Source organism: Trachemys scripta, chromosome 14 (assembly GCF_013100865.1).
Source record: "Trachemys scripta elegans isolate TJP31775 chromosome 14, CAS_Tse_1.0, whole genome shotgun sequence".
Taxonomy (NCBI): domain Eukaryota; kingdom Metazoa; phylum Chordata; order Testudines; family Emydidae; genus Trachemys; species Trachemys scripta.
The window spans coordinates 31,547,746-31,574,286 of record NC_048311.1 but is presented as its reverse complement, the minus strand read 5'-3'; the positions used below and the strand labels follow the sequence as shown (position 1 = coordinate 31,574,286).

Here is a 26,541-nt window from a genome sequence, read left to right as displayed (position 1 = left end):
GGGGGGGGGAGGACTGCATGGGGAGGGGACGGGGGTTTCCTTAGGCAGTGCGAAGGGGGGGCAGGACTGCATGGGGAGGGGTAAGGGGAAGGTTCCAAGGGGGGGCCCTTGGGCAGCGCGAGGGGGGGAGGACTGCATGGGGGAGGGGTTGGGAGGGAGACTCCAAGGGGGGGCCCTTGGGCAGCGTGAGGGGGGAAGGACTGTATGGGGGAGGTGTTTTGGGAAGCTTCTAATGGGGGGGCCCTTGGGCAGCATGAGGGGGGCAGGACTGCCTTGGGGAGGGGATGGGGGGAGACTCCAAGGGGAGGGGTTCCTGAGCAGTGCGAGGGGGGGCAGGAGAGAGCTGATAACATCACGGCAATGGGGAGGGGGCACATTGAGAGACTGCGCCCTTACACTGCTGTTGGTTCCTGCCCCCTCACTTGGCCTTGGTCCCCCACTTACACTGCCCCTAATCCCTGCTGTGAACTCCCCGCACCCCTCCCCTTACACTGCCTGCTGAGGGTATGTCTACATTGCTGTCAGATACAGCCTGCCTGCAGCAGGCCTGTGGTAGCTGACTCAGGTTTCTTGGCTCAGATGAAGGAGCTGTTTAACTGCTGTGTAGGTGCTAGGGCTCAGCCTGCATCCTGAGCTCTGGGACCCTCCCACCTCACTTGGTCCAGCCCAAAGCTAAATGTCTACACAGCAATTAAACAGCCCTTTAGCCCTAGGAGCCTGAATCAGCTAACACAGGCCAGCCACAGGTGACTGATTGCAATGTAGACATAACCTAGGTGAGCAGCATAAGGGTGGGGGAGTTCACAGCAGGGCCTGGGGGCGGGGTACCATTACACAGCCTCTATCTGACAGCTAGTGAATGTCTAGTGATCAGCTCAACATGGCTGAAATAGCTCTTAATCATTCCCTTTCCACTATGTCTTTGCTTGTGTGCTCAGTATGGATAACACAACCATCCTGCCTATAACCTGGTTGTCATCCTCGCCCCAGGCCTCTCTCTAGGTCCTCACACCCAGACTGTCTAAATCTTGCAGATTCCTTCCATGTAACATCTCTAAGATACGGTCTTTTGTATCCATCTAAACAGATAAAAATCTTGTCCAGGCTCTCAGTCTCTCTCGCATCTCAATGACTGCAACATCCTTTCCTCTGGCCTTGACAAATGCAATCTGCCCCCTGCTCGTATCCTTTCAGAATGGTGCTGCAAAGATCACTTTCCTAGCCTATCACCTTGATCATGTATTTCTTCTCTTATCCCTCAACTGGCTCCCTCTTCTTGATCATATCAAAGAAGCTGCTTGTCTTTACTTTCAAGGCCCTTCACTACACAGTCCCACTCTACCTATCCTCTCTCAGTATAACAACATCGACTCCCACCTCCGATTGGCTCTCAATGCCAGCCTGTATCACCCATGTGTTAGCACCTTTCTCCCATGCTGCCTCATATTTGGGAGGCGTTCCCCATAAACATCCATAAAGCAACCTCATTATCCTCCTCCAGATCCCTCCTCACAACTTTCCTTTGCCACAGTGCTACAAAAAAATTAACAAGAGTTAGGCTGCTGGTGTGCTGAAACCACATCATATCATACTGATCAGTGTTTTCCCGTGGCTTCCTTTTACACCCCTGTCAGTTCATCTGTATCTATCTCTCGTCTTATACGTAATCCCTGCCCCGAAGAGTTTACGTTCTATCTCTGTTCTGTTTGCACAGCATGTAGCACAATGGCTTCCCGCTCCATTAGTGGGGGCTCCTGCGTGCCACAAAAATACAAATAAAGCTGCACTATTATTTTGTTATCCAGAAGGCACTGACCAAATAACAACCTGGCTTTCGTGTTGATTCTGTCCTTGTAGACAAATTCCAACACAAGTGTTTTGTTTAAGCCCATCATGTGGTGTGTATTGTTTTCCAGAAGCTAGAATAGCTTTGTCTAGATACTGTACAACACCTAGCATGTTGGGGCTCTGATTCGGACTACCTGCTGGGTGCTATCATCATTGTATAAATGACGGGAAAGGGTTATGTGCCACTAGTATTAAGGTTTTGCCAATTTATGAAGAGATGGCAGCATCTTAAAATGTTAAATACCTCTTGGTTGCTGTTATGTTTTGTCTTCATAATATCATGAAGCAACAATGATGTCATAAGAGGATGGCAAAACCATCCCAAACAGTGAGGGACTAACAGGACTGGCCTTTAATGTTGTGTTTTTCAAAGCCTCACTTGAGTGCTTTCATTCAGCGTTTAAAGAAATGTTGACCAGGAACCTTATTTAACATCTCATGCTGTCAGAGTTGAGAGAATAAAGCAAGTCATCGTGGGTGTCTAACTGCAGGATCTATATAAGCAAGATGAATTTAATTGGGTAGCTACTGAAAACTTAGTCACCCCCATCCTTTTCCCTGCTGCTTTCCTTCTAGTCAAGTGTCATTCAGAAACACCAGGCTTATTTTTTAGAAATGTCTGAGTATTAGATAAATGTCTTATATGTATGGCTAAGACTTTCAAAGCAGTCTAGAGAATTTAAACATATTTTTCTCTCATTTTAATGGAAGATGAGTCCAAATCCCCTAGACTGCCTTGAAAACTTCCAGCTGGTTACATAGAGAGGGAGATGTATTTCCCAGTACTCTGTGGTGAGTAGTTGAGGAAAAATATGAAAAGTCATAAGCAGTTGTTGGGTTCTTGAGGAATCCAATAAGTAGTTATAGTGTATGGTTTTTGCTGTTTGTTCAGTCACGGATTCATGGGGTTGACTACAAAATGAGGTAATATAAATTGTGAATGGGCTGCTAACTTTTTTTTTTACTCTTTTCCCATGGATTTCTTTAGGAAGAGGAGACGGAATGGCAGTGAAGAAGATGGCCACGTCCCACAGACAAAGCGTAGTACCAGAAATGCTGTCCTTCAGGACTCTTGGGATACTGAGGTGAAATGTTTTCCAATTAGATTCCACATTTCACTTTTATCTGGAATAATTACTGCAATGTGTATAATCACATTTATGGAGAACAGCTAAGTTAAACTTAGTAATTTTTTTCATTACATATTTTGTATATAAAATTCTGAGGCTTGGCACAAAATTGCGCTTCAAGTATTGAATTCTGTTAACACAATTTGGAAATCAGCATGTTTTCCATTGCAGTTGACTATTTTTCATTTAAATGGTTTTGTGTTTTATAATTTACTTTATTAAATTGGATGCTGTGCAAAAATATATTTTCAAAGTATGCTAAGCACTTTACAGCTAGAAAAGAGACATTTTCTGCCCCCAGAGAGTTTACAGTCTGAAATTAGATGTAACACAATCGGGAAGACAAGAAATGGAAGGATTCAGTAACAAGAACATGTGGTTGCTTTGTCTGGCTGTTCGCATTACTTATGAATTCAGCCTTCTTTTTTTTTTTTTAATGTTAGTAACAAATGATTGAAAAGTGCTAGAACTAATGAGCACTCTTCCCTACGCTAATGGTTCTATTAGCCTGGTAAGTGTTGTGGTACACAGTGCTCTTAGTAAGCAGTAGTGCTCATTTAATGTTTACAAAGCCCTATATTGATGCCAAGTATTTCAGTTTTTTGAGAAAGTTTGGTGGTTCATATGGGACTTGGACTTGAGCTTGCTGGATTCTCCTCCTACCTCTGCCATGTGTTTGCTGTGTGACATTGGGTAACCTCTTAACCTTTCTGTTCCTCAGTTTTCTCCATCAGTAAAACATTGTTAATAGTTGCCTAACTCACAGGGGTAGTGTGAATATTGAGGTCACAATGCCCATTGAAGTCGATGGAAAGGCTTCCATTGATTTCAGTGGGTATTGGATCACATCCTCAATTAGCTGCTTTCACAGCACTTGGAGATCCGCACAAGGAAGGTGCTATGCAAGGGCAAAGGTCCGTCTTTCTAGCTTTGAGACTTCTTTCCACTGCTTATTCCCAAACTGTGCTACTAGTGTCCAGGGCTGCCTAAAGCATTGTAGAAGTTAGTGTACGTATGTCTGAATTGCAGTAACTTTCTACTGCAAATGGACAGGGAAAGGTGTGCAAAGGAAGGAGACTCCTTCATGTTTGGGACGGTAATGAGATGGTTTTCTAAATGTGTTCAATGTTGTGGGGTTTTTTTGTGTGTGTAGATCACTTATTGTTAAGCCCGGCTGTTTGTCAAGGCAAAAAAAGAGGCGTGGTACATATTTCAATTAGTATAAGCTGTTAGCCTTGGTACTGTATTTTGGCCATACAAAAAGTTGTGTGCTTCGTTATTTTAAGCAAAATACTCTTTATTGTCATAGTTCTAAACTATTTAAGCAGCAAGACTTGTCCATCAGTTTAAAATTAAAGGTGGCTGGTGTGACAGACCATGACTTTGTTGAACTTTTTCCCTACAATCAAGCTGTTCATCATGAAAGCCCATGGCTTCTTTGATTATCCTTTCTCTGGAAGTAAGACTTCCTGGGATGAGGTTGCCCTTTGGTTCTTGGGTATAACAGCAGTACACAAAACATCTGCTTTCCATTTGACATTGACTCACTTATCCAACAGGAACATCTCTCTAGGGGTGTCAGGCAGCTATGGGCGAACCAAACTTTGTGGAGGGAGGAGGAAGAATTTAGTGTGTAGCAAGGGTTTGAACTAGGAACAATGAAATTAAAAATATCGGGGGGGGGGGGAATCATTGAGTGGCTGAAGCACCTTTGCTTGTCATATTAACACTTAACATTAGACTGGGCAAAGCAGTAAAAACATAGATGGGAATAATCTTGTAGGATCATGCAGAGGGAGAGAGTAGATGACATAATAAAGCTTTGCTATCGCTAACTGCTATGATGCTAAGAATTGTCTGCAAACAGACAGCGTAGGCATGAGCCTTGAGTGGATTCTCCACCTGCCATTCCAGCAGTGAAATCAAACTGTTGAATCTAATATTGCAATGCAGGTGTTTGTGTGAAATGGCAACTTCAAGTCTTTGCAGCTTTGGCAGTAGAGTTAAAAATACCTCTGCCCATATGAACTAAACGTCACAATTTATGTCACTGATGCATGCAGTTTAAGCAAGAGCCTAATTTTCAGGCCTTTCTGCCCTTTCTTCTGGTCTCACCAAGATTTTTAGATCACTGAATCAAGCATGTCATGAAATTAGATTAATGTTATTCCAGTATCTCTCTAAAGACTTCCCATGCCAAGTTGTGAAATTGAATCTTCTGCTTATGGTGCATGAACATACTTCTAATTTATATCGCTTTGAGGGTGCTGACCATATGTAACATCTCTGCTTTGTAACTGACAAATCACCATGAAAACAAGACAACCTCTGCTTGATGGAATTTCAGAACAGTTCCAGGCTGCTGAATTTGGGGCAGAGGGGATTTGTAACTCTAAACTTGGTAAGAATGGAGGGGAGGAGAGTGCTTTTCCTCTGAGTGCATGCACTCAAAGTATTTAAGTGAATTCTGATTTCTTCTCCCCTGCCTTCAGTTTGAAGACACAACTAACTTCTGTCTTCCAATCATCATACAGAGCTTGATTTACTTAAAGGGATGTTGTCAATTTGAAAATCTTATCTATTTGACTATACCTACTTGTACAGTGGTTCTCAATCTGGGGCCACTGCTTATGTAGGGAAAGCCCCGGGAGGGGGCAGGCCAGTTTGTTTACCTGCCCCGTCCGCAGGTCTGGCTGATCGTGGATCCCACTGGCCATAGTTCGCCATTGCAGGCCAATGGGAGCTGCTGGAAGCTGTGGCCAGTACGTCCCTTGACCTGCGCTGCTTCCAGCAGCTCCCATTGGCCCGGAGCAGCGAACCGCGGCCAGTGGGAGCTGTGATCGGCTGGACTTGCGGACGGGGCAGGTAAACAAACCCGCCTGGCCTGCCAGGGGCTTTCCCTACACAAGCGGCGGCCCCAGATTGAGAACCACTGTACTAGTTAGTATTATAACATCAAAGATTAGTAAAACTGAAAAGTAAGTTTGGCAGGATATTTTTTTCCCTCCCCGTCCTTCTCCCGCCCCGCCACCCCCCTCCCAGTTCGTTTACTTGGGTCACTTGACAGCAGTTTATATACTCTTTTAAAAATCAAGGTGGTGGTTCCTCTAGATCAGTGGTTTTCAACATTTTTTTCATTTGCAGACCCCTAAAAATTTTCAAATGGAGGTGTGACCCCCTTTGGAAATTCTAGACAGTCTGCTGACATCCAGGGGTACGCGGACCACAGGTTGAAAACCACTACTGTAGATGAAGAGAAAACACTTGATTTTGTTAGTGGCAGTTCAAATCTACTGTTTGGCCAGTAGATTTGTTTTCAGTTGTCTAGGTGAGCTAGATCCAGTCCAAAGTATTTTTGCTGTTCCACCCTGTTGGACGATCCTTTCACATAGACAATGCCGTTGACTCCAACTACACCAAATCCTCCATCAGAAGTTGGAAGATTCTCTTCAATCTGTCAGCGCGACTGTTTGGCAAATTTAAGTAGTGAGGTGGGGTTCTTCCTCTTTCCTAGAACTGAGCATGCTCCTTCCACAACACTCCTAGACTCTGCTAACCTAGAGGATGAGCTGAAGTTTCTATAGTAAAGTTCGGTCCACAAATGCACGTTACACAATAGCTATATTAGGGCATACTGCAAATGTTAAATCTTGGCTATTGCACTAGCACTCTGAATGCTTTGACATTGTGTTTTCTGTCCTGCTCAGTATTGTGGTTTTGCATTTGTGAAGCGGTTAGCTTTGTACCCATTAGTCTTGCTTAAAAATATCCATTTATAAACTAGAAATTTCAGATGCACATGCATGTATTTTTACCTCTTGTATAGTCTGTTACAGTATATCTAGATTTGCACTGTACTGTAACTGATCTTATAAGTTGCCTGGTGTCAAGTGGCCAATTCAGGAGCTTATAGGTGTGTAGGATGGAACCCTTAATGAGGAACAGAATGGTCAGTGAGGAGCACTAAGAACTCTTTTCTCCTGAGGAAGAATGGGGAATCTTATTTTGGCTGACTTACGCTTTTCCTTCGTTAACCCCATTTCCTAACGGTCCTCCTATCATTGGTTAGTCAGGCTGAGGACAGGACACCCTGGATTTTAGAAATACTGCTCCATCAACTGAGTGGGTTACTGTTGTGTGGGTTTTTTGGTACTGCTCTGAGAATCTGAACATGGTTTTGCCAAGCCCTGCAGCGAGGCTGGCTCCCACAAATGTTACTGTGGTATCTGCAGCTCTTAATTCCGATCCCAAAATGATTTACTTAGTCCTACTCCCAAACTTGTCTCGGAAGACTCTGAGAATGATGGTCTAAATCAGGGATTCTCACAACAAAAATTTTGGTGGTCTCAGAGTGCGGCCACCAATTCTTGCTGATACCCCCCCCGACAATTTTTCCTAAAATACTTTAGGAAAAACAAATATGTACATACACCTGTCCAAATCATTGTAATTTATTTATTTAGGGCAGAGATCGGCAACCTTTGGCACGCGGCTCGCCAGGGTAAGCACCCTGGCGGGCCGAGCTGGTTTGTTTACCTGACGCGTCCGCAGGTTTGGCCGATCGCGTCTCCCACTGGCCTGCAGCGGCCAGTGGGAGTCCAAGTACCTGTGGATGCGGCAGGTAAACAAACCGGCCTGGCCCTCCAGGGTGCTTGCCCTGGTGAGCTGCATGCCAAAAGTTGGCGACCCCTGATGTAGGGCTTTTTTGCAGACTCAATAAAAATAATGTACCATTGTGTCTCTTCTTTACTGCAGTGGCTCTCAACCTTTCCAGACTACTGTACCCCTTTCAGGAGTCCGATTTGTCTTGCTAATCCTCAAGTTTCACCTCACTTAAACTACTTGCTTACAAAATCAGACATAAAATACATGAGTGTCACAGCACACGGTTACTGAAAAATTGCTGACTTTCTCATTTTTACCATATAATTATAAAATAAATCAATTGGAATATAAATATTGTACTTTCATTTCAGTGTAGAGTATATAGAGCAGTATAAACAACTCACTGTCTGTATGAAATTTTAGTTTGTACTGACTTTGCTAGTGCTTTTAATGTAGCCTGTTGTAAAACTAAGCAAATCTCTAGATGAGTTGATGTCCCCCCTGGAAGACCTGTGCGTACCCCCAGGGGTACACGTACCCTGGGTTGAGAACCAGGCTTTACTAGACTTAAACAGAATAGAAACAAATAAGGTGCTTTGCATGTTCTCGTCTTTTTATTTCTTTTGCATTTTTAGACTAGCAAGTAAGTCTGTTTCTGTGAAAAGTGATATTAACAAACATACAAATATCACTTGTCATAACAGACTTACTCAGCCCTGGCAAGCCAGGGGACAAATTAAGCCCTGAATGGGGAGATGGGTAGGGAGGCAGCAGGGGATGGGGGTGTGATCCTGGGGACGAGGGCCAGAGGACGCAGTGGGGGCCGGGAAGGTGGGACGGGGGTGTGAGCCCAGGGCCAGCACCTGCCACCGTACAGCTGGGGGACAGTGCAGGGCCAAAACCTGGGGCCAAAGAACACAGTGGGGGCCGGGGGGCAATGGGGATGGATGGAGCCTGGGGCCCGCACCTGCGGCCGGAGGCAATGGAGGTGTGAGCCTAGGGCCAGAGCCCAAAGCCCCCTAGGCTGAAGGCCAACCCCTACCACCCCCGGGAAGGTGGGGAGCTCACACTGGCTGCTTGTTCTTCTGATGTTTCTGGCCTAAGAGGGGGGTTGGGCCCAACCCCTGCTAGTGGCCCTGGAGGAGGGCCACTGCTCCTCACCACCCAGGAGGCTGTGGCCGCACGAAAAGCTCCTGGTGGCCATATGCGGCCACAGTGTCCGCATTTGAAAAACTCTGGTCTAAATGGCTGTATGCTTGTTTCTGTGATTCAGGCATCGCTTGGTGCTCCATTACAGAACGGCAAAGTAAGCTATATACTTAACTGATCATTTGTGTTCAAGTTCTGTTTTATAATTGTTGCCAGACAGAAGCATTACAACTACTTGGTATATGTATTGATATATAAAGTGGGGTAGATATAACAGAGGAATTTTGAAGATGCCCTTTAATATTGCAGATGTTTGTAACCCTTCTCCAGATACTTCTCCTTGATCTTGCATTTGATAGCAATCTATTGTTGTGTAGATAATTATTATGATTTCAGCAGTGATATTATAAGGGACACTATTTGCCTAATTATGGTCCTGTATATAAAGAAATTGATTTACAACAAGCTGATCACAAGGTATGTCTTCAATGTGAGTTGGGCAACAAAGAGCTTCACGTTCTAGTGACTTTTGTATCTGATTTTTTTTTTTTTTTTAAATGGAGAATGGTCTGACGATTGGAGAGACCTGTCAACAGCCTTAGAAGTAGGAAACACGTCCCAGGACACAAGCTCTGCCGTATTTTCACCTAACAGTTACAATTAGAATGCTTTTAGATCCTGGAAGCTGTCTTCAGTCAGTACTAATGGCCCTAAAAATTGTGTTCTGTTAAGACTTAGTAATAATCAATATTTAAATTTCAAGTACTGATCATAGTTTTTACCTTGATTTTCAGAAGGTGCCTGTAACGAAAAACTGTAAGGAAAGCAGACTAAAAGAAAACACAGTGTCCTGTGCGGTGGGTTTCTCTCCAAGGCTGCCGTAACTTGCTGAGTGTAAAAGTGCACAGTTTATTTTGTATGCATTAAGTAGTTTATGAAAAATAAGGTGATTTAGCAAATGTGGATTAGTGACCACTCCACGCCCTTCTTGTATAACCTCTGTAGAAAAAATAGCCAGTCACTCGTACAGCATTGACTGATCGTTGCATTCTTAACAGAGTACGTTTGAAATCTTTCTTTTTAGTTGACCTGGTTAATTCTAACACTCAATGCTCTTGCATTGATTTCAAATGCCCATAATCCAGACTCAACAATTCTGTCAGCCTCAGCGGTTTTCTTGCTTTTCTGTTTATAGTTGGGTTAAAAAACAAAGTGGAATCCATTGCTGTTCTGGTGGAATCATTCTAACCTATTGTATAAATCAACGTTATGCACTCTGCCTTTATAGTTTGTCATAGTCCATGTCAAACACTTCTTTAGATAGTGACCTGATGAGCCTGGATAATTCTGGCTGATTATGTAAGTGGCTTCTGTTGCAGTCTGAGATTTGTGAGCAAGCACTGCTCCAGATCTTGGAGTAAACCCCCTACAGTGTGTAGTAGACTCTCTTTCAAGGTTATGCCTCCTTGAGTACAAACACACACTAGATGTACACCTCTGCCCCGATCTAACACTGTCCTCGGGAGCCAAAAAACCTTACCGTGTTATAGGTGAAACCGTGTTATATTGAACTTGCTTTGATCTGCTGGAGTGCGCAGCCCCGCCCCCCCCCCCGGAGCACTGCTTTACCGTGTTACATCGGGTCGCGTTATATCTGGGTAGAGGTGTATCTTATTGGGCTTGACTTAACATTGCTGCTGACTGTTCTAAAGAAATGGTACTCCACCAAAATAAGTTATATAATGGCTGCTGAATCTTGATTTATACGGTACAAACATTAGTTGTATGATGGTACCTCATACAAAAATCTGTAGTGGCTTTGTAATCAAGCTAAGGGTTGGGGGACAAGATGGACTTGTTACAGGGATATGTAAATATTTGCCAACATTTCTGTTCCTTTTGGCCAAAATAATGTATGCAAAGATAAAGGGACACTTTCAGGTGGAATTTTTTTTAAAATATATATTTTTTTTAATTTACTAAATACTTTTAGATTAAAGAATATTTAAAGTCTACTATTTATAAAGCTCACTTAAGTTTAATTCACAGTGGATGACAAATTAGATATTTTCACTTTCTGATTCTCAAGCACTGTGAACAATGCACGAGAATAACAAAACAGGAAACTGTTTAACTGCAACTAAAGCAAATCCATGAAAATATTGGCTATCCTTAAACTTGTTTAGCCTAAACCACTTGATGTCTCTTGAAACACAGAAAATACACTTTGTGTGTGTGGAATACTGACATTTGATTTGTCACGACCATTAGAAAGCGTATACACATTTTAATCTGGTTAAAGAAAAACACTGTCCTCTTATGCAAGCCAAATCATGAGTTCTGTCTTACTTTCTGCATGTGAAAGTGATTTAGTGGCTTGCTGCTTAGTAGCCTTGAGGCTAACGTATCGAGATCTCGGTAACTGTTTCTCACTGCAATACTGCAGTGTAAAGTGCATTATGGTGCAGAAAACTAAGAACCAGGACTGAAATCTAACTTGTAAACAATAGTGGAAATGTGCTGCAAGTATACCCCAAGTACCCTCTTGCATTAATTTTTTCAAGTCTCATGTCACTTTGTATGTTTCAGTTCATATGTGCTTCATGTGACATGCATAGCTGTTCTGAACTTGTTTCAAACCAAATTTTGACAAATGGGAAAGGGGAATTTTATGAAACTTTTCACCTGACTCTAGAGCCACATGAAATTTACTAAAATCTTGATCTTTCTCTTCCTGTTCTTAGCAGGCAAAAATTTTATTAAAATTCAGTTGTGAAGTCCAAGCACCTGATTAAAGACCTGTTAACCTGTGGTTTTCCAATAAGCTGGGTCAAACAGCCCTAGTGGTTAGTGGACACAATTGCACATCACCTGGACTTCCTGAAATTTCTCATTGGTCTGACAGTCACTAAAGCAACTGAATGTGCCTTCTTGGCATTCAGTGGATTTACTTCCTGAATTGTCCATCGGCCTACGTGTGACCCATGAAACTCTGTGGGAGGGAGATATTGAGAACAAATTTCTTAATCAAGCTGTATAAATATGCATAGGAGAAAAATGTAAATGTTACCTTCCTGTTAACCTTCTCTTTGTTTCATAGTCCTCCAGCAGTGATAGCAGCAGCAGTTGCAGTAGCAGTAGCATCAACAGCCCTGACAGAGGAAGTGGTCCAGAAACCAGCTTAAATCAGATAATTGCAGCATCCAGTCCTATTACCCCCCCATCCTTCCATGAGCAGTCTGCACTAAGTCAAGGTCCTTACTTCCACATCAACCAGATCCTGAAGGAGGCACACTTTCACAGCTTACAGAACCGTGGACGCCCTCCTACATGATGAACCAGCAGTTCCTTGCCTTCTGTGAAGGGACAGCACTGTGTAGATTTGATATTTCAACTTAAAGTTTGTTAAAATGAAATTGCACAAAACGCCTGTTGCCTTTTCAGTCTATATTTGAAATAACAGGTTAACAGGAAATTGTTTACTTGTGGTTTGCTGCACTATTGCAATGCAAAAGGGGCTTTGAAGCAATTTTTATAGGATTATTTTTTGGGGTTGGTATCAAATACATGTACGATGAGTCTGAGGAACCCACATCTGTATTATAGGCGTGCATAATGAGTCCAATTCAGATTGTTAGCAACTGTTGCTTTATGTAAAGTCCTTTCAAACGTTCATCTTCAGTTTTATAAATCTTTTTTAATTTCAATAAACTAGTGAACAAGTTTCCATGGTCAAGTATTATTTGCAAAAGTTGAGAGTAGTTAAAGGGACATTCACTGAAAATGTCTAGTGTTACAAGCACCACCCATGATTACTATAACTGGAAGACTGGAGAACTCATGTAGCTTAGCTTGTTTAGTCTGTCATGCAACAGTAAGACAAGAAAATCCTTCTCTAGAACAAGGTAGAAAGCTTGAATTTCAGCTGTTTGTTATGAAAAGAACTTCAGCATATAACCACTTGAGAGGCAGGTAGTATTGGATATGTTCAGAAAGCATGCTATGCACACCACTCTGAGATCCACAGTAAAAGGAAAGCTGATTTCAACCCTCCAGAAGATAGTTTATATGAATGAATTTTTCTTCTTCCCTTACCTAGGGTTAAGTGATAAAACTGGGAGAGGGGGAGAAGGAAGGGTAAGTGCATTTTGTTAACTTACTGCTTCAGTAGTCACACTGCAATATCTTAACCTACTTCTAGTTTAAACACTATAACCCGTATACTGTGGCTAGGGGAAAGGGATAAAAGCATGCTGTCTTATTTTCTTACTACCTAATCCTGAGCAGTTTAGCCAGTACAGGCTTGGGTGAGTGTGTTCTGAGAGGAAATGAATGTGTAGGCAAACTTAAGTGTTTCATCTCTTTATTAGCTCACTTGGTCATGCTAGAGAGCCAACCCAGTTTGAACAGGGATGGTGCAGCTGTGTCTTCCTCCTCTGTTGCCAGCTGTCTGAACAAGGAACCAGGGCGGAACGTTTCCTCTTCTGCTCTTACGACCAAAGGAGGTGGAACCTGTTTTTTTTAAAATGAGAGAATCGGTGACTATTATACTGCCTCTTACATTGATTCCACACCCAGCCAGTAGTTAGCAGCTGCAGGGAGGCACAGTAAGGTAAGAGAATCAGGAACGGTATGTAACTGAGTCCAACCTGAACCCCTGCCTCTCCCACTACCTGTACAGGATTACTCCGCTTATTAAGCCTTATCTACACTACATTTCTAGTATTGGAGGGGATTCTAGGTCAGGGGTAGGCAACCTAAGGCATGCATGCCAAAGGCAGCACGCAAGCTGATTTTCAGTGGCACTCACACTGCCCAGGTTCTGGCCAGTGGGCTCTGCATTTTAATTTAATTTTAAATGAAGCTTCTTAAACATTTTAAACCTTGTTTACTTTACATACAACAATAGTTTAGTTCTATATTATAGACTTCTAGAAAGAGACCTTCTAAAAACAATGTATGACTGGCATGCGAAACCTTAAATTAGAGTGAATAAATGAAGACTCAGCACAGCACTTCTGAAAGGTTGCCAAACCCTGTTCTAGGTTCTGGCATTGTAGAGCTGCTCCCTTCCCCTGTGCAACTGGATTGGTATGCTGTTATCTACTTAAGATTTGTAAGAAACACTTAATGTGATTGGTTTTATTGCCTAGCCCAGGAAAGGTGGCTACTCCATTTCTCTCTTGCTTTAGAAACAATAAAGGCAACAATGGTATTTTATACATAGACAATAGTTTTTGATTAAGTACTCTACACAATCTTGCACAATTCACTATATAGTAGGATCTGAGAAAAGGCAAAGAGCATATCTGCTAGTAATTGAGAAAAGGGGCTTTCTATGAAACAACATATACACACATCACTGCAGCCACAACTAGTAACACACGGGCAGGTATGGAAGACACATCACTCTGTTTCTAAACGACACTAGATACCCTGGGGGCAGGAGGTCAAGAATCTTTTTTAAAGTTGAAATGTTTTGAAACAAGTGTGCTGTTTGGAACAACTAAAGCCAAGATGTTCTCCCCTTGAATTCCATGTAGTAGCAGAATGGGATAGGTCAGCTCCTATTTAGGTAAACGTCTCTACTCTTATAAAAGAGCAGTGGATCTTTATCGAATAAAAGCAGTTAGGCCTGGGCCCTACTGCACCATACTGGGGTATAGGTTCACTGTTGACTTGGAGGGATGAGTGCATTTAGGAATACCACTTCCTGGAGCAGCTAGGTATTCCTTGGCTCTCCCAGTCCTCAGCACAGGACCCTGGGGAATGGGTATCCATGTATATATTTTGTTAATATAAAATTTAATACAGAGCAACTAGACAATACTAAATGCTGTTGTAGGTAAAGCAAGCCACTCAGAATGCACACAAGCTTAAATACCCAAGCAAGATTTCTTCAGGAGTACGGGTCGTTGTCAAACTGGAATGAAGTTTATAAAATAGTTAGACAGCATCCCTTAACGTTCCTTACTACTTCCCTTAAATACAGACGAAGAAGCTAAATTTTAAGTCTTCAGTGCATAAACTTAAATCACCACCCTGCCATGATCTGTCAGCTGGGGGCTAGAGGGCTGGAATTTTGTGCTACCAGACTTGCTTTTGGCAAATCGCTTATGGAAAATGAGCTAATCAGTTTCTGTTAATAAAACAAAAGGGGTGGGGGTGATTACTTACTTGCAAATCGAATGTGAGGATTAGGATTTGTACAGTATTTTTTAAAAAAGCAGTCATACTTGGGACTGTTAGAAGAGTACTTGTCTCTTACAAGGGACTGCTGACTTAAATTTTTTTTTTTTTTTTTTTAAAGTATCCTCAGCAAGCCTGGAACCCTTATTTACAATGCTGCTTCTCTGCTCTGGGAATGCAGGAGGGATCTGTGGTAAGAGTAGGAGGGTTTATAACAACTTCACCAACCTGAGTCTGATGTTCTGTGTTTTTAACAGCAGATTTAGTCTTTCGAGAGCTTGACATACTAAGCGGTAGAAGTCCAAATCTTAAAGAGAAATAAGGAAATGCATTCAGTCATACTGAAGTATCAGTTCAAGCCACTTCGCTTTCTAAGAAAGTGATATCTGCATCATGAGCAAATTACCTGATTTGACTAGATGCTAATGGCAAGATATTGTGAGGCTCCTGGGAGCTCAAATTATTGCTTCTATTGGTATACTGATTCTCTGCCCCAGTGAGTAAGCCAAACAGGACCTAGAAGACAGGAAATAAGTGCCATTTTTAAATTCTGGTGGTTGAGGATTCTGTAACACCGCAACTGCTCAAGTAACAAGAAGGCTCTGCCTGCATACAGAAGCTCTCAAATACACACAATTGTTTTTATAATGCTGAATCCTTTCCCCAAACATGCTTAATTTTTGCATTTCAAGGCAGCTGACTTGTCTCCCCTCATCCTCTTAAACACATTTCCTTTAGTCAGGGCTTGTCTAACTTACACGGCTGCAGTGGTGTAGCTGCAGCATCTTCACTAAGAACATAACACCCAGCCTAGGTCAGACCAAAGGTCCATCTAGCCCAGTGTCCTGTCTGCCGGCAGTGGCCAATGCCAGGTGCCCCAGAGGGAATGAACAGAACAGGGAATCATCAAGTGATCCATCCCATATCGCCCATTCCCAGCTTCTGGCAAAAGGAGAGCTGCTTCTGTTGGTGTAGGTACTCCACCTCCCCTCGAGGTGGTAGCTAGGTTGATAGGAGACAACCTCCTGTGAAAAACAGCACTAACTATATCGCTCCACACCCCTCAGTGATGTGGTTATACCGAGGAGTTCCTAGTGTAGACCACGCCCTCAGCTAGCTGCCTGCTATTATGGTAGCAGAATCTGGGGCTGGCTGTGTGGCAGTTCGTATTTCACAGATTCTATGGACTCCCTTTTAGTTATGAAGGGAGAGCGCCGAGCAGGAGTGCGGATCTATCATGCTATAGAGAACTCGCTCCGAAAGCTATGCCTAGCTCCAAATATCCCATCCGCAATGCTGAGTGCAGGCCAATAGGTAGCTGCTGTTGAACTGCATAACGATCAGCCTGCCTGATAACTGCAGTAGAATAAAGCAGCAAACAGGTTTTGCACCATTGACTTCTGTTGCAGGGAACTACTGTCCCCGGAACTTACAGAGGTTCGTTGCACCAGGCGGTTAAGGCTGCTATTTAAATGTGGAGTAAAAACATCCAGGTCAAACGGATCAATGTTGGCTTCTAAGAAGTCTGTCACCGTCTCAATCCTGCACCAAGACCAAAAAGATGCCATTACAAATCTTAAAAGTAGATTACAAGGTGGACAAATGCTTATGCTGGGGCAAGTGGAAATTGCTGTTGCAGGGGTCCCTCATGAAACTGAGCTGCTCCCCGCTCACCTGACCTGTCTGGAGTACAAGCAGGAGGCACAGATCAGAGGAGTAGCAGTTTTCAGTTTCACAAGGCTTCCCCAGTCCATTGTGACAGAGGAAAAACTTGCACTTGAGTAGCCTCCTACTGTGTCAACACTTAACTGCAGCAGGAAAGAGAGGAAAGTCCTCTAATGTAATTTTGAAGACTTTTCTATTCCTATTTACAGGACACTCTTCGAGCGTAAGCCATCTGTTCTGAAGTGTGAGAGTGGGATTTGTGCTCCCTACTCTTCTGCTTCACAAACCTGTTGCTAACAGGTGTGTGATTTCTCAAAGTAAGATTCTTCAAGACTGGTTCCATGACCAGGCAGAAGAGTTCTCTGGAGGTGTCTGTTAGCGATACCAGGGCAACCCCCATAGAGGAGACTGGTTGGCCTGGCTCAGCTCCAGTACTCCACCCTCATCCCACTCTGACATTTTTAGACTGCACTTAAGAGTTGGTGAAAAGGTGCTGGAGACTGACACTTCCCCTCCATGGGACAGGAACATGACGGGTAGTGGTAGACATACCAGTGCCCCATATGCTGCCCTGCAAGGCTTCTAGCTTGCCCTGACGCACTTCTCTGTAGGCGGCTTCTGTCACAGAGTAAGGCTGAATGAGCCACTTTCTGCCTTTAAGGTTGTGATTGCGTGTGAGGACGTGGGTGTCAGAACTGGACTGAACTTGCTTCAGGGACTGAACAGCCTTTCTCAGGCTTGGCTTAGAAATCTGGCAGTACACGGTACCTGGAGTCCTGCTTGCTCTTGCTGGTTTTTGCTTCCTCACTCTTAGCTGTTAGGAGTGTATTCAAATAACGTAGATCATAGAGCAACTGCAGCGCCCTGTTCTGAGTCATTGGGAACGTGCCTTCTTTCTGCAAGGAAAGCAGAAGGGGACGTTTCAACATTCCCTTTATAATAATTGTTTCAAAAGTTTTCCGAAGACAGATCAAACAAAATACTCGGACCAATAAACAGCAGGCTTAAGTCAAACAGTTCAGGTAGCTATCCTAGGCCACAGCCACTCCTGTCACATATTGTATGCGCCTCAGGGCAGACACTGCCTTGTTTGTGAAGTGCCATGAACGTCTTTGCCCTAACAGTTCCAAAGGCTTCTGGACACGTCAGCAAAGCAACATGGAACAGAAATGACCAAACCAGTCCTGCCAAGTATCTCCCGGAGCAGAAGAAAAGACTTAAGTATGTTCTGACACATGTATTGGACAAAAAGCGTTCACTTCAGTTTCTAAGAAATTGAATGTACAGATCTCCTGTCTAGTCTGTATTACTGTAGTAACTCCAGGACTCCCCTGGAACTGCAGCCATCTCTATTAGCATCATACTAATGGGAAAGTAGGGCCTTACAAAGCTCTGCTTCCCTTTCCAAGGCCTTTGCTGGCCATCCAGGCGGACAGGTGGAAGAACTAGAGCATTGCCCCTGGAGCATGCAAGCAGCTACTTCCCTTTCCTACATAGGCTCTCAAGGGCTTACAGCACTTTACAGTCTCAAAACCCATGAAAGGAAGGCTTGGATGATAACTGCAGGTGGGGAAACAGGCACTGGAGGGTAGAGATTTCGCATCGAGCTGGATCCCAGTCCAGGGCTCTGCCCCATAAAACATTTAAATTTCTGAGGGCTTCTCAGAGATGAATTTTTGGGGTTCCCTGATCAGCAGGAAAGACTGACTATAATAGTCACTGCACATGCAGACCCTTTTTAGTACAACCATAAATCCCAGCTGCATACCTTCTCCTGCTTCTCTTCAACAAGCTTCTCATAGCCAGCCAGCACTTCTGCCAAGCAGGTCTTCAGCAGCAGCTGCAAGGTACGCTTTGGCAGAGCGTGACCTCCAACCCGATTGACTTCTTGACACAAGCTGAAGAGGAGGCATTGAACATACCAGGATGGCTGTTGGGGGGGAAAGAAAAACACCCCACACACCAATGAAAGCTGATATTTTCCTGACCTTTCTGTATGGGATGTTGGCATTATCAAGGGGAATGATAAAGGTTATGTGAATTCTGGGTTTCTCCTGGTATCTTCTCCTCCTTCCTCATCACCAACCTTGGTCTCTTGCCTTCTCTCGTCACAGAACTCTGCCCCAGTGCTCCCATCCTGTCCTACCTCCTTACTCTTATTGACCCTGTACATACCCTTTCCCCCTCATCCTCCTCTGGCCCTTTCCCCTCATGAAGCATGTCCTGGTCTCCACTATATTCAAAACCATCTGTTAGCCCCATCTGCCTTTCCAGCTATCATCCCCTCCACTCTAAGATCAGGAAATATGCAGTCTACAACCAATGCACTGATTTTCCCTCCTCCAGGTCTGCCTTGTGTTCCTTCCAGATGGGCGTTTACCTTTTTTCCACTCTACTGAAACTGGTCTCATTTTGGTCTTCAGTTACCTCTTCCTGGCCAAACCTCAGGGCTTCTACTCTACCCTCCTCCTAGAGCTGCAGCTCAACTTCTCCTTCCTGACATCTTATTCTCAGCAGGGTTTTGAGATACTGTCCTCTCCTGGCTTTCTCCTCTGTGTTTTTGGGTGGGGCCAGCTCTTCCCCTGGCTGTGGGGTTTCCCCAGGGCTCTCCCTTTGCTCTTTCCCTTTATGGTTTCAGCCATCATCTGTATTGCTGATAACTCACAAATCTCCTTCTATCACCGGCCTGTTTCCTATCCAATCCCACATCTCAACTTGTCCGAGGTCCTCATAGGCATCAAGTGGTTAAATGCATTAGAGGTTATAAGGTGCTCAGATAAGTACTTATCTGGCTTCCATCACTGTACTAAGACAGATCTTAAATTGAATGTAGACAAAAACTGAACTTGTCTTCCCTCTTTTTCTATCACTGTTCACACCATCCTCCCACTCACTCAGGCTTACAATCCGATGGGTATTTTTTACTCCTCCTTTTCCCTTGCCCCACACTTGCAAATCATTCCAAATCATGTTACTTCCTTCAAACTTCTGTCCTTTGCTCTCCCCCACCACAGCCAAGTCTCTTGTTCAGGCCTCATTATAGCCTGCGTTGCTTACTGCAGTATCTTCCCTCTTCACCCCAATCTCTCTCTCTCATCCACTCCCTTCAGTCTATACAAAATGCTGCTGCTTCTAAACTCCTCTTTCTTGCCTGTCTGATCACGTAACTCCTCCCGTTCTTCAATCCCTCGATTGGCTTCCCAGCCAATATTGCATCAAGTTTAAGCTGCTTGTCACCACCTTCAAAAGTCTACATAGCTTTCTCTCTCCCTACTTATCCATCCCTGTCCCAACTGCTGCCCAATCTCATCCACCTGTTTGTCAGATTTATACAATCATCTCCTTGCCTTCTTTCCTACAGCACCCGATCACTTCATCCTTGTCCACCTTTGAGTTGGTCTTAAACTCACTTCTGCTGCACTGCCTTTAAGGAATCTTATGGATTTGTACATTATAAGCTGCCTACTTTAATTCTCCTTTCCTGACCTTTTCTCTACATTGGGAGCATCTCAGGGCAGGGACTGTTCTCCTTAAGCGTTACCCAGCACACAATGAAAGGTACCGCAAATAATTAGTAATAAAGCCAAAGAGTTGGGGTACAGGTGATGTAGTGACAGTGTTATATGAACACCAGCCATTCTGGGTATAGCACCAAGTCAGCAACATGGACTTTAGGGACCACTTTTAGTAAGAGAGGGACTGTTGGCCAGGGGTTGGCTGGGGCTTATCCCTCCCTGCACATTTATATTCACCTTCTCATACAGGACAGACCTCAAGAGGAGCTCTGTGTAAGCGCAAAACCTTGTCTCTTACCAACAGAAGTGAGTTCAATAAAAGATCCCTTTCTCTAGACTATCTTGAGACTCAGAGAGCTACAACACTGCATGCATATTCTTTGGCAGAAGTCCTAAGGTCTTCAAGTTGCAGCCTAGGACTTGGATACGTGACCCTGAGTGCAGGGAGATTTCATAAGATAGGAGTGAATTCACTGAACCCTCCTATAGTGAAATGCAGGTTTAGTGACTATTTACCAAGGCAGCAGTCGTACACATTAATGCTACCACTAGCTTTTGGCCTCTTGAAAGGTTATTTCCCTCCATTCCCCCAGAGGACATTGCTCACACCTGTACAGGGAGTCGGATCTTCGACGTTACGCTGCTTCCCGTTTCTGTCTCTTCCTGAATTTCAATTTCCTCCCAGTTGGTGGCTGTAGCTAAGATGGAGCCAGCAGCATCTAGCAGCAAAGTTTTGGTGAAACTGTGAACCAGGACCTGGAGGGGAAAAATATAAATATTCAGTAACAGCCCAATGCAGGGGCGAGGGGTCAGGCTGTCTATTTACAGCTCCCTTGTGGTTTTCACTTAGTGAATCTGCTGAGGAGACTGAGGTGGGCAAAGTATTTTCCAATTGTTTTTAAGAGCATCACCCCCAGGGGATCGGGCAGCTCAGAGCGTGACTATTTCAGAGCCATATTGACTGGAAATTGACCAGGTCCCCTAACGCTAGTAGTGGCAGTGTTCTAATGAATGGAAAGTCTCTGAAGAACTAGTAAGTTACACGGGCAGCGGCGGCTGTGGGCAGCTGTGAAAGAGAAGCCTAAATAGGAAAGGAGTGCGCCCAAAGAAAACTGGCTACTTACTTTGATAACAGCTGAGCTCCAAATCTGATATGCAAAGAGGCTCTGTTGCAGGAATTGTTCTTTCACTTCCTGCCACTTGGCCTGCATGGGATTCAACTCCTGGGCTTTCCCTTTCCCCAGCTTTTTAGAAGACCGAGTCTCCCTCATTACATTCTCTGTGCTGCCTGATTTACCCAGAATGCACTGCTTCAGGTGAGGACACAGTTCACCTAGTGACTGACAAAGTCTTGCCATGAAGAGGACGGCATTAAGTTTGGCATCGTTCAGAGCGTCTGTGTGTCCTTTCAGCTTGTCCTCAGCGCTCTGCAGCTCTTCTCTAACACAGCCCAAGACGTACTGGATGCAGGTAATGCAGTGATCACGGAGCAGCTCTTCTACCATGCCAGCATCAGCGTATCTATCAAAAGCAGAGCTCCTGGACTGCACGCCCAATATCTCCTTGGGTGTGGGAAAGTCAGAGGGAAGGTAGGACAGAAGGTCATCCAGTTTGGCCTTCAGTTTGGTATCCAAGGCAGAACAGAAGCTCTGCACACAGGGAGTGAGAGCCTGGGCCTTCATGGACAAGCCACTCTTTGCAAATTGGCTGCGGTTTGCCACGTTGACCCAGGCAGCATCAGAAGGCATGTCGCTGGGGCTCTCTGACCACAGAAACAAAGCCATGTTGTGTTCAAATTGGATGTGCTTGCTGGGGGCGGAGGTGCTGGACTTGACTTCAAGCTCCTGTAGAGCTAAGATAAGAAGCTGTTTCGAACTGCTGGAGATGGAGTCAAATCCTTCCTTCGTCAGGGTCTGGAAAAGAGAATTTTCCTTTCTCAGGTCTCAATGTCTGTCACAGCACCCATTTTAAGAGTGCCTCTATGGCTGCTGAAAGGTACTGTGGACAGCCCTGGAGAGCAAAGACCTCTTGCCACAGACAGTACCACAAGGGGAGCAGCTCTGCAAGCTTCCCCATGCATCACCAGCCTCCCCCGCACCCAGCTAACGTGTGCTCCTTATGACCTGTTCTCTGCTGAGACTGCCAGGCTAGGGAAGCAGACAGCACTTAAACACGGCCAAAGTCAGCCTGGCGAAGCCCCTGACAGCATCTCACCTGTAACCTGTCCAAGAAAAGCTGCCGCAGCAAGTCCTCCCAGAAGGAGATGGGCTTGTCCAAGAGTCGATGACACACAGTGTCCCAGTTCTGGCTCATGGACTCGCTGGTGAGCAGCTCCCACACAGCGTCACGGATGCCGGCTAGGCCTTTCAGGCTCTTCACATAGCCCAGCAGAATGACGAGCCCAGATTTGATATCTTCATTACACCTGAAAGCAATATTCACTTCAATCCCCTTCCCTCATATCACAGCTCCAGACAATGCAGCAGAGAACTTTTACTTTACTGTTCTAGGCTGGATTACAAAGGGATTCTTACGGCTTGGTGAAAGGATGGAGCAAGGAGACCCCTGGCAGGGCTGAAAATGACCTAGGAAGTTACCTGCCACCTCACAGTGATCCAGTCACTTGCACTCCTGGCCATGTTAACCCACATGTTGAGTCATCCCCAGGAACTCCTAGCAGCACATTATGCTCTCCTACAGGATCCCGGCCCACGTAGCTCACTGTCCTGGACCCCAGGCAAGGAGCACTGTACCAATGCTGGGCGAAGACCATCACGTTACTCCGTAACAACTCCCCTCCAGCCAACTCAGCACACGGGGGCCCTTGACAGAGGGGCTCTTTGGAGGATAAAATGGGGCAGCCAGGGAGAAGCTTGGGGGTAGGAACACCTCTCAACCAAAGAAGGCCTCAAACTTCAGTTTAAGACTGCAGGTAATAGCTACCATTTGATTACACTTCCATGGGTTTCATAGGTAGAGGGAAAAGTCACATGGGGCTGATGGAGCCACTAAATAGGGAAAGGGAGGCCTGACTGTTACTCTCCTCTTGGCAACGCATGCTGGGAAAGGGGAGGAGCGTGGGACCTTTATAATGTAGGCTCTGCCAGCTCTCTCTCACAATGCTCAGGAGGCTAGCAGTAAGAAAAGAGATGCTGAAATGAGAACTACCTCAGGAAGGAAAAACTGAAGAGTACAGGTAAGAACCAAGAGGCATTTTTCTATTTGAATAAGAGTTTGGGGACTTTATTTTCTGTAATGCTGCAGGAACTCTAGACACAGATCACATTGGAGGGAAGTGGTCTGTGTAAAATCTGCTGCCTTATTGATTTATTGAACAACCTGGCTTTCGAGAGAGCTTTTCGTCTGTATCATCCTCTCTCAGCATTTCTGGGGCGGACAAGCGTGTCCTGATATGCTTCTAGGGGGGGTAACAGGCAGGTGAGCAGACTTGGCTCCATTTTACAACCCCCGGCCAAGGAGGGTTGTTGAGCTACTTAAGTGCCACAGAAGCACTCTACGCTGCCAGACAGATCTAGTGGTGTCCGATTTCGCCTCGCTCCCTTTCACTAGAGGAGGAATACAGGGATAGAACGAGTACTGTCCTAATCCATCTCGTAGAAGAAACTCCCTCTATACACTCACATGTTAATCCACTTCTGAAGAGTGTCTCTCAGGTAGTCCTGGCTGATTGGATGTGCCAGGGTTCGGAGGGTTGGCTGGAACTCTACGATGGAAGGTGGTAGATATTTGAACCAGCTGCTCAGTTTCATCTCCTCTTTCAAAACTTTGATGCCTTTACCTAGAAGAATTGTGCCACATGAGTGGGGTGGGTTCACTGGGGTCTCGGCTAAGCCCTAGCCGTAGGAGGAACATGCACAGATGGCCCTTCGATAGTGAAGCCAATCCCAAACCTCGTGGCCTGAGCCGGCTGCTCACCTCCTGGATCCTGGCCTGTTGTGGTCTCCAGCATTGAAAAGAGCAAGCTGCAGGGCAGGGACGGATCTGAGGGCACCCCTTCAGGCAGCGTGTAAAACAGGGCATGAGCTTGGTACAGGGTGGTGGTGAGCAAGTCCATCAGTGAACACACCTGAGCTTTTATACCAGCACCTAAAAAGAAAAATCTCTTCTTAACAGAGGCAGAAGCTCTAACCTTCCTCATTAAGCAGTCCCATAATAAGAACAATGCTGACCAGAAAGGACAAACATTTTTCCAAGGCAGATGCGTAGTTACAGTGAAGAGAGATCTACACTTAAGTGCCAGATACCAGCTATCTGCTCCCACAGTTAATAGAGATGGGCCTACTATAAGCAACTGAGCATGGAGTAACTAATCCATGCAGCCAAAGCAGAGTTAGTGTGATGGATCAGTTAGCTACAGAAGTACCTCTGAGCCAATCACCCCTGTCCTGTGATAAAGGAGTCTCCCGGTCCAAGCTATCCTGTTTGGCCACTACTGTTTTAAAGGATCAAGGAAAATAATTAGTTGTCTGTTAGCCCTGATTCAATACAACAAAGTTCCCATGGAGGCTACAAAATAGGACAAACCCCATTCCACTCAGTTTCTGCTCTTTCCTTGAGATGGAAAACAAACTTCAGAGTTTCCTTTAACATTAGTTCAGGAGCGAAGCCGCTTGTACTGACCGTGATGTGGCTGGTTCAGAAGCTGCTGAACGGCTGACTTCCTGGCCAGCAGGAAGTCTGTCAGGGCTTGGCGCGGAGAGCTGTCCTCCAAAAGCATGATGGAGCATAAGGCCTCTGCGACTGCTTGGTCAGAAACGGCCTGGCATTTTAGCAGTGACTTGCTTTCATGCAGTATGGTGGATCTAATAAGGAAACAAGTCAGATGCAGTCACCAGGTGTTGAATAAGGTTACCAATTTTCTAATTGCTGAAAACCAGACCCCTGAGGCCCTGTCTCCAGCTCATGCCTCTCCACGCACACCCCCATCGTCACTCGCTGCTCTCCCTATCCCTGTTTAAGATGGAACAGTGCAATCTTAAAAGGGTGGTTTAAATTCCATAATCTTGCCAGCTTGGTAAGATACCACTATACATTCTTACTCTAGTACACAGCATTTTGCACCTTTCAAAATAATAACTCTCTGCCAGGAAACTGGCAAAGGTGTCAGAGTTAATTCAGCCATCCAATTGGAATGGACTGTCCTGCATACAAAGGGCTCATATTGACATTTTGAGTTGCTCAGGGGATGGAAACGCTTGTCTGCTAGTGGGAAGGCAACAGCTCACTTTAAGCAATCCCATCTGACCCATTCAAGAGTGATGCCTGACAAGCATAGAGGGTGCTATGTTCAGCCCTTGACTTAATAGAGAGAAAGTAGGGGAGGAAAAAACGCCCCCTCGCCCCACACACACTTCTCCTTCCTGTGAGGAAGGAGAGATCTAGAACAGGGCACTGGGAGTCCAAACTCCTGGGTTCTATTGTCCGTTCTGCCAATGGCAATCGGTATGATGTCGGGTAAGCTGCTTCACCTGTCTCTCCGCTCTTGTGCGTGTGGAACAATAATCCCTACTTCCCCTAGGAGAAAGAGAGTATAGGAGGCTATGTTTGTGGGGGACCTTCAAGTAGATTAAAATATTACAGCAGTGCAATGTTCTGACAGCATCTGCAAACTGGCTCTGGCGGGGCTGCAAACACCAGCAAGCTGCTTACCTGAAGTGGCTGGCTGCTGCCACTTGTCGTACAAGGATGGGGAAGCGTGCAAGGATGGGACTGTAACGGGAGCTGGAGGAATCCAACTGCAGGAGGCTGTGGAGATGGCAGCAGAGCAAGTACAGATGAGTGGCGCGTAAGTACTGAGAGGCCTCCATGGCACTCCAGATCTTCTCTGGAATCTCAAGCAGCAGCTTGATCTGCGCTCCGGTGCTATAGAACTTCTCCTGGGAGTGCAGCATAGTCTGGGCATGAAAGGAGAGGCTTTGACTATGGGTACAATCACCCTTCCAAGGGAACCACAATGGCAGTAATCCTGCTAACTTCAGAAGCTACCCGAGCTTTGTCCCTGTACGTTTCTGTGACGTGACATCTAACAGCCGAAAGCAGCACAGAAGTCAGTCCTGCAACGCGCCCCCCAACGGCCTCCTGCAGCGATGCCCAGCTCAGGAGCTGGTCTCACAGGACGTTCTAACCAACTTCGCAGGAAGAAAAAGGCAGAGCTGGTGCACGGGGAGCTGTGGGCCCCCAGGCAGGAGTGGCGCTGCGATGCGGCAGGGTCTCGGAAAGACCACTCTGGCCGCTGACAAGAATGAGGAGCTCTGGGTTAGGGGCACCCCTGCCCTTGTGGGGCTCCAGCAGTGACACTAGGGTGTAGCCGGCATCTACTGCCTGGCTGGGGGCCTGTCCTTGGCAAAGCCTGCGCAGAGCCTGGCTTGTTCAGGGGGTGCCCTCCCGCAGGCCCCGCCCCCCCCCCCCCCTGGGCCCCC

General features: G+C 45.3%; 2 protein-coding genes across 6 annotated transcripts in view; one reads left to right on the top strand and one right to left on the bottom strand.

Annotated features, from left to right (window-relative positions):
- Positions 1-2,836: 2,836 nt before the first annotated feature.
- FAM104A (family with sequence similarity 104 member A) lies at positions 2,837-12,456 on the top strand (the record flags this gene model as incomplete). Of its 4 annotated transcripts, none has more annotated exon segments than XM_034789725.1 (3): positions 2,837-2,933; positions 9,530-9,589; positions 11,833-12,456. In XM_034789725.1, coding segments are annotated over 3 exon segments (391 nt in total), but the record flags the coding sequence as incomplete, so codon positions are not given.
- A 622-nt stretch (positions 12,457-13,078) lies between these two features.
- COG1 (component of oligomeric golgi complex 1) overlaps positions 13,079-26,541 on the bottom strand; it is a 13,876-nt gene continuing 413 nt past the window's right edge. Inside the window, exons 2-15 of one of the 2 annotated variants that reach the window (XM_034789722.1) lie at positions 25,772-26,016; positions 24,743-24,924; positions 24,038-24,208; positions 23,744-23,900; positions 22,316-22,526; positions 21,226-22,014; positions 20,711-20,857; positions 18,355-18,516; positions 17,355-17,482; positions 16,355-16,463; positions 15,328-15,437; positions 15,150-15,228; positions 14,617-14,655; positions 13,107-13,244 (exon numbers count right to left, since the gene is read on the bottom strand). In XM_034789722.1, the coding sequence (XP_034645613.1) occupies positions 14,632-14,655; positions 15,150-15,228; positions 15,328-15,437; positions 16,355-16,463; positions 17,355-17,482; positions 18,355-18,516; positions 20,711-20,857; positions 21,226-22,014; positions 22,316-22,526; positions 23,744-23,900; positions 24,038-24,208; positions 24,743-24,924; positions 25,772-26,016 (2,514 nt within the window). In that variant the 3' untranslated portion in view covers positions 13,107-13,244; positions 14,617-14,631. Of the gene's footprint in view, positions 13,245-14,616; positions 14,656-15,149; positions 15,229-15,327; positions 15,438-16,354; positions 16,464-17,354; positions 17,483-18,354; positions 18,517-20,710; positions 20,858-21,225; positions 22,015-22,315; positions 22,527-23,743; positions 23,901-24,037; positions 24,209-24,742; positions 24,925-25,771; positions 26,017-26,541 lie in introns of both variants that reach the window. The other variant, XM_034789721.1, reaches the window with a different exon arrangement.